Genomic DNA, 14,428 nt, shown 5'->3' on the forward strand with positions numbered 1-14,428 from the left:
CATGCTTCGGAAAGGTAAGAAAAAGAACGTGCATTTGAGTTTGAAATGTCCGATCCTGCAGCAGCACACTTCCAAAGCCCACACATGACAATAACCCGATTCAAGGCCCCATTCACCTGTTTTTAAAAAAATAGATAACACTCCAACAAAGTAAGATTATAAAACTTTATTAACTATTAACTATAACAAACGGAACAAAAACTAAAAACATTTAAACATTTTTCAACACAAAAAGCAACAATGGTTAGAAGCTGTCTTTTGTGCGAATAGTCCCAAGGCAGCACAACGTGCAGAGTTCTGGACGGCACCCAGGTGATGTCGCCTGGGTGCCGCACTGGTTTTGGGATCCTACAATGCAGCACAGAAAAACAGCGTGGGGCGTCCCGGGTGGTGCGGGGGGAGGCCTCGTCAGTAGCGGTCTGTTGTGCGAATAGTCCCAAGGCAGCAGAACGCGTTGAGATGTTGATGGGACTGTGTCCAGTGTCCCATGGCTGACACAACATGTACGACAGGCACCCAGGTGATGTCCAGTAAACTGCCGCACTGGTTTTGGTATCCTACAATGCTGCTCCGAAAATTGGCGTGCGGCGGCCCGGGGGTGGGGGAGGCGGCGTGAACGGGCCTCCCCAGGTGGCGGCCATCTAGCTGAGTTGCGCCCGCTCTTGCGGCTACAGCGTCTCGCTCACCATGTTGTTGAGTTGCTTCCACTCTTGCAGTGCAGCGATAGGCGGCTGCCACATGGCTCTTAAAATGGCGGACGGCTCCTCGGTTTTGGGCCTGGTCCACTGAAATGGCCCTGGGACACCTTGGAACTCGGACGCTTGCCTGCTAGGGCTTGGGCTCCATTCTCGAAAAGCGTCCCCTCAGCCGTGAAGATTCCACAAAAGTCCTGGGGGCCCCCGACTCCCGCAGGCTTCCGGTGGGGAGCGGCTGCCATGATTTCTCGCGGAATGACCACGACGGAGCCACGAGATGGTGGTGCTCTCATGCTGATGCCAGCTTCAATCTGAATGATCCAGAAACAAGGTGGGGCTTTCATCGTTTGGGAAAAAAAAATGTTCTAAACCAATGAAAAGTGTTATTTTTAGGTCATATGACCAAGCCTTCCATCTTTAGGAAACCAAAAGTAAAATGAACCAATGAAAAGTTTTATAAACAAGTCACATGACCTGTTATGCGGCATAGGGCTACAAAAAGCGTCGAAAATCCGTTGGCACGTGAGGCGGCGTCAGTAGCGGACCGATGTGCGAATAGGCCGAAGGCAGCACAACGGGCCGAGATCCGGATGGTACCGAGGTGGTGTCCAGCAAATTGCCGCACTGGTGTGGCCATCCTACAATGCTGCGCCGAAAGACGGCGTGTCCAGCTGAGTTGCGGTCACTGTTGCGGTACAGTGACTCGAACGCGCCGAGATCCGGATGGCACCGAGGTGGTGTCCAGCAAATTGCCGCACTGGTGTGGCCATCCTACAATGCTGCGCCGAAAGACGGCGTGTCCAGCTGAATTGCGGTCACTGTTGCGGTACAGTGACTCGAACGCGCCGAGATCCGGATGGCACCGAGGTGGTGTCCAGCAAATTGCCGCACTGGTGTGGCCATCCTACAATGCTGCGCCAAAAGACGGCGTGTCCAGCTGAGTTGCGGTCACTGTTGCGGTACAGTGAGTCGAACGCGCCGAGATCTGGATGGCCCCGATGTTGTGTCCAGCAAGTTGCCGCACTGGTGTGGCCATCCTACAATGCTGCGCCGAAAGTCGGCGTGGGGTGCCCCGTTGGCTTATGAGGTGATGTCAGTAGTGGACCGATGTGTGAATAGGTCGGAACCAGCACAAGGCGGCAAGATCCGAATGGCAAGTCCTGGATGTTGAGTGCCTCAGTTGAGAGTTCTGAGCAGTGCTTGTAAGACTATCTGAAGTTTATTATAAGAATCAGAGTAAGTTGAAGACTGTCTGAAGCTTATTTGCACCTTTTGCAGCTTCACTATTGCCCAAGGTGGTGTCCAGCGGAACTTTTTTCCTTTTCCTTTCTGCTTCTTTTCCTACAATCCGTTTCATCTGAAGACACGACCAGGTCCCTGAATGTGTGTAGGGGGACGCTATTGATTGAATGAAAATGGCGGCTTGACACAAAGCTGACTCAAGCGTTACTGTTGATGCTATACAGACAAAAATTGGTTTTCAGTTTGTACATTCTTCAGGTTTTTTTTTTCCATCCAAGTCTGATTGAGAGTTTGTAGAAAAATGGCTTCAGATTTTCCACATACTACTCTTCAACATTCTTCCTAAATGTAACAATGTGAAACTCACTAGGAGAACGGCTGTTTCTGTTTCCTTTCAAAATGCTGCCAACAATATTTTCTGAATGGAAGACACCATCTTGTAGCATAAAGGGCCGAAAGGGGTTCTGGTCTGGCCGATGGTTGGTGGAGACATTTTGACTATATCTTGGACCTGCCCGGCCTCGCCCAAAATGGCGCCGGTATAAATGGGACTCGTAACTCCTTGCCCGCAAATGTATATCTAGAAAATGTTATTGTAAGTGGCCCTGTCCTATTTTAATTACAAAATGTATGTCCACCGATTCCGCAACTGTTAGACACCTTAGTTCTTGCAACCTAATGGCCCGCTCGTTGCGTTCCTCTACAGTGTAAATGTCTCCTCATCATATACGATTTCAGTTTGCTCCGTGGCCGGCCCACGTGGTTATAGGCCCGTATTTGTATACTGACATTTTCACAATAAAGGTTTTTAAAACAAAACACGGTAGTAGTATTTACATTGGTAAAGTTTTTACTTTTAGTCACTGTTTTCGAATTAGTAAAAGGCAAGTGAAATAAAGCAGTCCAATTACATGACGGATAAAAGGTATAATATGTAGGAACGCAGTAAAGATAAATGGTCAAGGGCAGTTGTGTTTTTCATGTCTGCAACATAAAGTGATCGATAAGAATCTGATAATCAGGCGTATCGGCGACTAAGACAGCAGGCCGAATCTCTTTTACTCAACGGCTCCGTCATGGAAGGAAGAAACGCCCTTTTTCTCGAAAAAGGAATATATTTTACTTGCAAGACAGTTGTAAATTTTCCGGGAAAGTACATTAGCCTGGAATATTATAACATATGTTTGAAAAAAAAATATTGTTCGAAAACAATAAAAAGCGTAATTTTTAGGTCATATGACCAAGCTTTTCATCATTAAATTAACAAAAGTAAAATGAACCAATGAAAAGTTTTATTAACAAGTCACATGACCTGTTATGCTTACGTTACGCGCTGCGCGCCGCGCCTCGGATCACTTCCGGGTGCGCTAACGCGGCGTGTCATATAACGCATTACGCGACAACGTAGGTCAAGAATATAGTCAAAATGTCTCCACCAACCAGCGTTCAGAACACAACCCCTTTCAGCAGTCCAAAAAGTTCTGTTAAATGACAACAGAGGGGACAGGCAACAAGAACCATCAGTCAAAGAGGGGAGGGCAAGTTCTTCTCTTCCGGGTCATGTTGGGGCGCTACCGGAACTGATCGAATTGGTAGTCTACAGTGTTTCTGGATGTTTCAGACTAAAGCTGGCGTCAGCATGAGACCACTACCATCTCGTAGCTCCGTCGTGGCCATTCCACGAGCAATCATGGCAGCCGCTCCCCACCAGAAGCCTGCGGGAGTCGGAGGCCCCCAAGACTTTTGTAGAATCTTCACGGCTGAGGGGACGCTTTTCGAGAATGGGACCCAAGCCCTATCAGGGAAGCGTCCGAGTTCCAAGGTGTCCCAGGGCCATTTTAGTGGACCAGGCCCAAAACCGAAGAGCCGGCCGCCATTTTGAGAGTCCTGTGGCAGCCGCCTATCGCTGCACCGCAAGAGCGGGAGCAACTCAACTACATGATGAGCGAGACGCTGTAGTCGCAAGAGCGGGCGGTAAACAGCTGAATGGCGGAAGAGGCACAGTGTAGCAAAAGCGGGCGGAATGGCAACTAAAACGGTAAAGGGGCGCCCCACTACAGCTTGTCTTCAGGTCAAACGGATTGTGGGACAAGGTCCAGAATTGAAGAGTCATCAAAAGGCAAAAAGTTCCGCCGGACCCCGGGAGCCGGCCGCCTATGTCGGGGGCGATCTCAGGCTACACCAGTGCTATAAGACTTGGGGAGGGTGTCGGAGCCAAGCGTCTTCTCCGAGTCCATGGCCATCACACCGCCCCTCAGGGGCCTCCGTCAAGCTGTTTAGGAAGCTAACATATCACATTGTTTTCTAATGCAGTCAGGTCCACAAACGACACTCACTTACTTTGAGAATAGTGAAGCTGCAGTAGGTGGAAATAAGCTTCAGACAGTGTTACAAGCACTGCTCAGAACTCTTAACTATGGCACCCAACATCCAGAACTTATGCTATTTGAGAATGGCAGTGACATCGAAGCATCTCAGGGACCAAAACCATTAACGTACTTTCACGTATGAAAATCTTACTTGGGGAGGGGGCAGGAGCGAAGCGCCCCCTCCCAGTCAGCGCCACCACACCGTATGTTGAAAATTTGAAGCCATCGTTCTACAAAGTCAACCAAACTTGGATTGAAAAATCTAGAAAAATGTACAAACTGAAAACCAGTTTTGGTCTGCATAGCATCAGTAGCAACGCTTGAGTCAGCTTTGTGTCAAGCCGCCATTTTGATTCAACAAAGCACAGGCATTGAAAAAGGCTCAAATTCAGAACTCTAAACTATGGCACCCAACATCCAGGAGCTTGCCATCCGGATCTTGGAGCCTTGTGCTGCTTTCGATCTATTCACACATCGGTCCACTACTGACATCATCTTATAAACCAACGTTATGTAAATAGTTTTTTAATAAAATGTTTTACCCTGTTTCTTTGCTGGTGTGTTGTCTATATTTGTAATATTTGCATAGGGTTTGTCGTTATTTTGTGCGGGATGGGTGATGGAGCCGAGCTGTCTTGCAGCCCTCATGGTGTGGAGCTCAGTTCATCTCACTATTTTCGTATTTCTCATGAAGGGTTGTTCCTAATATTTCTATTTTAGCGAGGTCAAAAAGAGATCCAATTACTGGCCTACTGATTTTGCTCGATTACTTTTATTTTTTTTACACGATTTTTCACTATCTGCAAAGACTAAACAGAGTATTGCGACTTTGTGCTTGTTTGTAAATAGAGAATGATCCAAAGAGAACCAATTCTAAAACAGTAAATGCTTGGACAACAATCAATCAAATGGAGAGACAAGCAGGCACGACGGATTACAACGGGGGCAAAGGCTTGCGTTAACTACCGTTCACTATCTGCAAAGAGAGAGTACTACTAAGACAAAAGAGGGGAGGGGCGGGGTGCAGCGTTCAAAGCACATCAGCGTGCATAAATACGAAAATGTTTTTATCTATCACGTACTTGACATTTTAAAGCTTTTCATATCTGCTATTAAAAAACCAATGAAATTCACAGAAAAAACCATAGGTTATAGTGGATATATAGTTAGGAATTTGCATTTACAAAACCTTGAAAATTCAATGAAAAAACCATTGGTTTTAGGCCATATATAGTTAGGGATTTGCATTTACAAAACCTTATTTTACTCGCATAAAACCATTGAAATTCCATATATAGTTATAAGCGCTAACTATATATCGCGCACCCGCAATCCACTGCTGATGATGTCACATATTACATCATTCATGACATGGTTAGTGACATCACTGATGACATCACTGATGACATCTCAAATGACATCACTGATGACATCACTGAAAACATCTCATTTGACATGACTGATAACATCACTGATGATATCATTCATGTGATAACACGATGAACCTCTTCAGACTCTAATATAACCTTAGATACAATCAGTGTAAACAGACACTCACAGACTGTCACTCATCCATGGAGTTACTCACACACCTAGTCAGTCATGCAAAGAATCAATCACACCTCCATTTCCTCAACTATACAGTTATACAAAATTTACTTATTCAAACATATACTAACACATATTTACTCTATTATACAATCCCTGATACAAGTTCACAATGATCCATACAGCCACTCACACATTCACTGGCTCTTATGCACAGTTATTTATATATGTCAACTCTCACATGTACTGTGTTTTACATATGTACTTACTTTGACATGTAGCACTGAGATATCCATTCACTCACCAATGCACTCATGCACACAGTCAACCGCCCATACAGCTGTTTCCACATGCACTTTTGAAACCATACATCTAGTGAATCAACTGCTCACACATCTATGCACAGAGTCATACACCTCCCAGCCACCTACACACACACTCAGTATCCCATACAAATACTTGGGCAACCAATCAATAACCCATATAGTTACTCATATAGCTACTTATCAACACATGCAACAGTTTACAGAACAACAGACATAATGATGCACAAATTAAGACAGTTTAGTCACTAACCCATGCACTCAGTGAGACACATTTAATCACTCACTCATACAGTCAGTCATGCACCTACTAAATCCTTCATCCAGACACTTATATATCCACTCATTCTTCAATATGTAAGAGATATTTTAACTTTACAGAAACATACAGTCACTGCATGTTGTCATCAGTGATGTCATCAGTGATGTCATTTGAGATGTCATCAGTGATGTCATCAGTGATGTCACTAACCATGTCATGAATGATGTAATATGTGACATCATCAGCAGTGGATTGCGGGTGCGCGATATATAGTTAGCGCTTATAACTATATATGGAATTTCAATGGTTTTATGCGAGTAAAATAAGGTTTTGTAAATGCAAATCCCTAACTATATATGGCCTAAAACCAATGGTTTTTTCATTGAATATATATATATATATATATATATGTGTGTGTGTGTGAAAAAAACTAAGTGATGTTATATTTAGGTGATAATGTCAGTTAACACATACCTTTTTAACCTACGAAAAGCACTGGAATTGTCCAGTTATACTTATCGCTGGTAAATATAACTCTTGCCCTAGACTAACTGTAACTGGCGCCCCACCAGGCACAGTGTTGTCATCAATGATGTCATTTCATGTGTTGCAGTGATGTTAGCAATGATGTCTTAGAACATGTCATCAGTAATGTAATATGGGAGGTAATTAGCAGTCCATGACAAGGGTGTGAGTTATAGTTATTTTAGGGCACACGTTATAGTTACTTGAGATAAGTACAACTGGAGGGGCGTGTGGGTGCACTTCATGCTTGGAGGCTTGCATATTGTATTAACTGCCCGAGGTCACCAATGCCTTCCTTTTTGTTTTTGTTTTGGGTGTCCCAGCCCACTCAGGGAACCCACCCACATTCATTATTTACTTTGTGGGCAGTGGGAGAGCCCCATAGCCCCTGAGGCCCAGCCATGCTTCTCACATGCTCTACACAGTTCCTGTGTGAGACACAGGTGCTGGCTTCCTTCCTTGCTCCCCGCAGGGGTGAGACTGTCCTTCTACCCGTCCAAGGCCAGCATGGGTTGAAAGTTGTGCGTTGACTTCTCAAGCAGGCCCAAGAAAAAGGTCACAAAAGTGCAATTTCCTATAGGAAAGTTTGCTCTCCAACACAGAATATAGAGTTGCATAGAATAACACCAAATTTTGCAAAGTGTTAGAACTTTTATCAGAAAAAGTGTTTTGCTATTTTGTGGAAATCCGTTCAGATGTTTTCCTGAAATTAACATTTAGAAAGGTGCTTGAGTGGGCATGAAAGAGTTAACACTGGTAAAAAATTATATTTCCACACTTGGTGTTCAGGTATGCTCTACTTGCGTGAGAGGATCCTGATTGCCTGGCCACAATATGTACTAATGAAGGGAGCTGACTCAGTGGAGCACAAAATGAGTGCATCTGCGCTATTTGCTTACCTGTCCCCGAGGGCCTCCATCTCCTTATGGAACCAGAGTGAGAAGATCATGCCCACACACCACACTCCTCACGGCCCCACGGGCACATGTCTGGAGAACAACCAACCTCAAGTCTCCCACCAATTCTAACCATGGGTGGGAAGAAGTGCTGTTTCACTTCTCTAGGGGAAAGGAAGGAAGTCAGCTCTAGTGTGACACACAAGAACTGCGCTGAGCATGTGGGAAACCCGACAGGTGTCGGGATGCTGTATTCTATGTTGCTTTACCCCAGCCCCACAATGGAAATAATGGGACTGGGATTCCATAAAAAAGGAAGGCATGGTTGCTGCAAGGCAACTCATAAAATTTGCTGGCCTCCAAGCATGAAGCACACTATAAAACCTTACGAGCGCCAGACTATTTCAATCCTGGAGGATAACATATCTTGTTTGATGATTAATAGTGTGTTCTGAATTGGACAATGGAGCTGGAAGGCTGAACATCAAACTGTAGTGATTGAGGAGGCAATTGCTCTACAGATGCCATAAATGATGAAGATTTTCTATTATTTCCTATTTTCCAATATTTATTTTTGCTCTACTTTTGGGAGGGCTCAGTAGTTACTCATTCACTCTTACTAGGTCGCTTACTGCTGCTTGCAGTGCCCCCCATCCGTCACAGGCACTGCTATATCAGCCATTTTAAAATGAGGTTTCCTATTCTTTATTATTAATAAAACAATACAAAGCCATTCAGAGACGCTTAACAAGTGTGGTGGCCATCTTTGAAAGTTTTTTAATAAACATTATTGCAGAAAGCTTTCAAAGATGGCTGCTTATCTGTGCACATTTGTGTAGATGCAAGCATAGCCATATTTGAGTGCTTTGTGTTAAAGTTACAACAAATAACATTTCGAAATGACTGCACAGCAATTAACATGCATTTACATGCATCTGTGGCAATCTTTCAATGTTTTTTGACTAAACCTTAACAAAAACCATTAGTAGATTGCTGTACACACATACACATACATGTTCATGAATAGACAGCTTTTGGAAAGCTTTCTTTACCACGCCACAATGACTGACACATTGCTCACAAATGCATCAGCTACATAGGAATGGTCAACGTTCTGTAAATTCTAGTAAAGCAAAATAATAATTGGCAAAGCCAATAGCACTGCAAACAACACCAAACATATTGACCTTTTCCACTTCTTGTTCACAAAGGCAATGTTTGAAATTTGGCATACCAGGTATTAGATTAGAGGGTCATTTATTCTCATTAAGACACATGAAACTAATGTTTCCAGATGTGTTGATAAGATATCTTTCAGCTCTTGATTTAGTCAGTACAGCTCTGTAAATATAATATAATATAATCTAAAAATGGGCATATTGAAGCTAAACATGTGCAACTAGGATAGACTATGGTTGTTCCTCAAGTTGCAAAAGAAAATGAAAATCCCTTTCCTCAGATTAGCTTATGAGTACAAGATACACCACTATTCTTTGTCATGCAACAAGCCATAAGGTATAAACCATAAGGCATTACTGCCCAGTCAAATGACAAAACTGGCTTGCGTCTTCTGGGAACCCATAACTTCATTCCATTTTGGCATTCAGTATCTGCTGTTCTCCACAGAAAACCTCATGAAGTGTGAAAAAAGTGTCTGGGGCTAAACAATTATATATTGGAAAAATCAAAGTTCTCAAGCTTTGCTTCACTGGAGGAACCACAACCTTGCAAAGATGCACCATATTTTCTTGATTTAACTTAGAGGGCTACTGAGTCCTGTTGTACTTGAAACCCCCAAATGAAGGCTTGTTTGTGTCCCAGTCTTTTTTAGAGTGCAGCCACAAAGAGGTTGTTTCGCTAAACTTCATGGTGATCTCCGACAAGGTGTTATCATCTCACTACTTATGGCAGGGTATTTATAAAAGTTGTGGTTAGAATATCATCCAACTCTTCCTGGACCTAGATGGTACTTTAAGTGCATCTAAACCAACCACCTTGTTTGTCCTTCAATCTAGTGTATACCCGTCCTGATCCAGTTCCACAACCCAGGCCTTCTAACAGTAGACCACCATGAGAGTACCTGCAGACAACATTGTTAAGCCAGCTGTAAACTATAACATCCATTGCTAAGCACTCATATATGGATTACGAGTGTAAAGAGTTTAATTATTTTTTTTTAAATAATTTGCTATCTACAACCAGCTGTCCAGAGCTCAGGAAGTTCAGTCAGGTTTGCATAGGTCTTTCAGTATTAGCAAATTAAAGTGATTTGATTGGCAGATTAATTAGCCATGCTTCTGTATACAGAGCATGCCAGGATTACAACCTAATCATACCACATCAAATCCACAATTTACCACTTACCTGTGAACAGAATATTCTCTAGAAATCTTGTCCAGTCCACTAAAAAATAAGAGTGATAACAGTTAAAAACAGAACCGCGCAGCGGCTGCAGTAGTCCAAAGTACACATTTTCATGTCTACACCCAGGTTTTGAGTAAAAACCCTTGCAATGGTTGATTTAGTGCAACCTCTAGTTTAAGATAGCTATCTGTGTCAGAAACACTTTCATTTAATGGAAGAAAAGGTTTTAAAGTTTAAAGCATTTTGATATAGAAAAAGTGAAAACATTATAATAGCTACACTTCTTTGTTCCTGGACTTTTACATTATCCATTTCTATAATATAAAAGATGGAAAAATGTGAATGTTAGCATAGTCAGCACCCTTGTTCTGAGTGATGTGAGCTAGGCATTTAAAACTAACTTTTCTAATCTGTATGTCTAGTCTGGCTGCACCTGCAGCCCATTCCTGGCTTATAAGATAATCACACATGTTGTGACGCCCAAGTGTGTACTTCTAATGAGGGATAGAAACTGCAAGTCATAGAATGCAAAGCGCTAAAGAGCCTGGACTGATAGGAAGTGTGACAATGGGCTATTTAGCAACTCTGACTTTCTAAAAAATCAACATCAAGGCTCAACACAGGTCTGGACACTTCAGCCTGTTCCACCAGTATTGGCAAATTATGACTTATCTCAAGACCGGAATAGAAAGTTGTGCGAAACGTTCTAAATCACACTTTTTTGTAATCGGGGGGGTGAATAGGAGAGCAGAGAAAAATGCAAGGCTGAGCAGGCAAGTGGAAGAAAATCATACTATAAATTAGAAAGACAGCGCTTCCTAGTGGCAGACTGTCATATTTCCCGGTGTTGACAAGTAAGTGCTGGTGCCGAGCACCTGAAACCATCAACTCAAATTAAGCACTGAATATCACGAGCAGATAAACGTGTTTCACCCTTAACTTAGAAATGAATTAGCGACTAATACTCGCATTTACGAATAATTGCTGTGTAATATTTATATGTTTCTGTTTTAATAAACAGAGTATAAAATGTACCAACACACTTTTATGACATGTATGCTGCAAAAGATCTAGATCGGGGTAGACATACCCATAGGAACATTTGTAAATATCCAACTTTTTGGAATGCACAAACATTCCAGTTTGTGCGTGAGCCTCAGTCCACTGGGAATGTCATCTGACATCCGCCATTTTCCAACTGCAGATTTATACACAGGGTATACATTTGCATATAATTTTACTTTGGGGAAATTAAGTCCGCTGTGAAAATGCAAATATCTTTTACTCTTTTTTTCTCCTATGGGAAATTATTTTTGCAAAGACCCTTTTCTTTTTAATTTAGGATTTTTACTATCTACAAATTCCAATAAGAGTGGTTTTCCTCTGGTATTTCTATTTTTAATACCCGGTATATCAAGTAAACAACAAGTTCGGAAACGCCACGGGAAAATTAACTCCTTTCTAAACTAAGTAAGCATAATTCTACAGCTAAAATACATTGTAAGAGAAAAGGCAATACAATTGCAAAATTATTGGGTACCATTTAGATTTTAGTTATATTTTTATTGACTAGTAAATGTTCCTATGCATTTAGCTTGTCAGACATTAGACGCTATCTTTACTAGTAACCCTCAGTTTTGTCTCAAAGAAGTGCTCCCGCTGATTTGGTCAGCTCATGAGTTTGTTGTTAACTTTAATTTCCTGGAGGGATCCAATAATTCAATGGCAATTGAGGAAGTGAAGCACACACATGTATGGAGTAAATTCATTAACATAAATTTTAGGAAAGCATTAGGAAAGGCACTGGTAATATACCCTAATGGGGCACAGGAAGCAGCTACTGCCTATAAGGGCTGGCTTAATGAAGCATTAGACTTGGCTTGATTGACTAAAAAGGTGAAAAACAAGCAAGCAGTTACATCTTCTGTTTTTTTTATTTTTATATAGCGCGAGCTTGACCCGAAATCAGGTATGAGAGCACTTAACGTGAGCATCAGTTGTGTTTCATGAAGACACATTAATTTTTTTAAGGCACAGGAACATTAAGTGATTTGCCCAAAATCACAGGATGTTGAGCCTCGTTGCCGAGACTCGAAAATGGTTCCCCAGATTTGAAGTCGACCGCTCTAACCATTCCCCATCCTCCTCATGGGTTTCTGAGATACCTATGCAATTATAACAGGACTCTCGTTGACAAGACAGAATCTGGAGAAAAAATTATAGTGAGGATGAAAAAACGTCAGGACACTAGGGGGCTTATTTACAAGGCCCTTGGTCACTTTTGCATCATTTTTAACATGGGAAAAGTGACGCAAAAGTGGCGCAAGGGGCTTGTAAATCTGCCCCTGGGTATTCAGTGAGTTTCTTTTTTACAGACATTTTTGGTTTGATGGAGCGAGGTGAAAAAGCAAAATTTTGTGTACCCCTCGTGAAGTTATTTCCTCATAACAATAACATTAACTAGAATGCGCACACACAAATACACATGGGAAACTAATTTGCTTATGTTGCAAACCATAATTGACTAATTAAGTGATATTGTTATGTCTGTAACTAACGCAAGTGCCATAACCTAATCAAATAAATCGGAATAAATGTGCTTTTGTCTATCTAATTGTGGCATAAAAGAGAAAGAATGGTGAGTAAACCACACATATATGTTGCTTTATCTGCTAGGTAATAACTAATAGGGATATCTTAGCATGGTGGGAGGTAAACAGAAAGGTTCAAATTCAACAATTAACGTTTAACTGTGTTTGTTTCTATGATAGTTTCAGTTTTGGCCCATGCGACCTAAGTTAAAATAGACGTTTTGTGTGACTCCGAGATTGAAGTGCACTACGCATGCGCGACTAATCCTAGAACGAACGTGAGCTGCCTGTGCCTGTGCAGAATGGGTCAAGGATAATGTTTCCTGAAGACCTGACTGAGTGCCAATAAAATTAAACTACTGCATCGTGTACATGGGAAGAAATGCGAAAATAACAATTTAAGGACACAAGTGAAATGGACATAATCTAAAACAAAGACTACTTTCATAATTGATGATCGTGCAAATTTGGAACAATAAAGTGATGAGGTTATGCTCATCCACCCCTCGATTTGACCAATCAGAACTGTTAAAGACCCCAAGTGTTTCAAAATTTAGATAGACTAGTTAGTGAAAAGGGTATAAAAGATTAGGTTTGGACTTAAGAAAACACTCTTCTTTCGTGATGTTCATTTTGCATCCCGATATGCTGCCGGATTGCTGAATCTTTCCTGAGGCGTAACAACTTTGAACATTTTCTGAACTTTAACTTTCTTGAATGGGTATGGAGTCATTATTAGAGGTGAACATTTATAGAGAATAGAAAGGTGATTTAGGGAATTATTCTGTCCTATGCTAATAGCTGTGTCCTGAGACTATGATAATATTTTTCTTATTTCGTGAACTATTAATCTAAATAAATATAAATGTTTGAATTTAATTCTTCTTTCTCTAGGTTGCTTTACTAGATGAATAAAATAAAACGGAATACATAAAGGTCATGCTAGAAGATTTCCGCTTTAGAATAAAAATTAAATAAATGGAGAATTAAGCTGGTCTTGTTTATCCTTTAGGTAATTTTTAATAGCAGATCCATTGAAAAAAATAATGGGGTGTGTCTGAATAGTTTTCTCGTAAATAAACCATGGTAAAGGATTAAACTGCAGATGTATATATTATAAATATTAGCATTTAATTTAGACACTCTGCTATGATTCAGTCGCTATCCAATTGATCTTTACTGAATCCTTGAAGAAGGGCAAATGTGTGTGAAAGTGACTCGCAATGTTATGGGCCCCACTGATGAGTAAATGTGTGATTGAATTCTTCAGGGAATAAGTGAGAGGTTTTGGAAGAAATTTCTGTAGTAGTGCTGCATCAGGTTCCAGACTTTCCAATCTGTTTAGCACACAAACAACTTGCGTGCATTGTGAGTATTCAGGGTCTCGAATTCTGTTGGACTCCATAAGCATGTAATCGAATCGGTTTCTCACTTGTGGGTCCTGGAAGTGGAGGGCATAAGATTATGGTTTTTGGTGAATGCTATTATCTCATTTGGCGCAGAACCCAATGCTCATTACAGGGCCACCACTCTTTTCACATGGCGTTGTGTTGGAATTTTCACCTTACTTAGACCATCATGCGTAAATATCACTCTATTCTTTGCATGTATAT

At 41.7% G+C, this 14,428-nt stretch overlaps 1 protein-coding gene across 1 annotated transcript in view; it reads right to left on the reverse strand.

The window, feature by feature from the left end:
* GRM5 (glutamate metabotropic receptor 5) overlaps positions 1-14,428 on the reverse strand; it is a 418,371-nt gene that overhangs the window by 24,221 nt on the left and 379,722 nt on the right. The window contains exon 7 of the mRNA XM_086936081.1: positions 10,225-10,263. Coding sequence (XP_086792207.1) covers positions 10,225-10,263 — 39 coding nt within the window. The remainder of the gene's footprint in view (positions 1-10,224; positions 10,264-14,428) is intronic.

The sequence above is a fragment of the Lissotriton vulgaris genome, chromosome 8 (genome assembly GCF_964263255.1).
Source record: "Lissotriton vulgaris chromosome 8, aLisVul1.2, whole genome shotgun sequence".
In the NCBI taxonomy this organism is placed as follows: Eukaryota; Metazoa; Chordata; class Amphibia; order Caudata; family Salamandridae; genus Lissotriton; species Lissotriton vulgaris.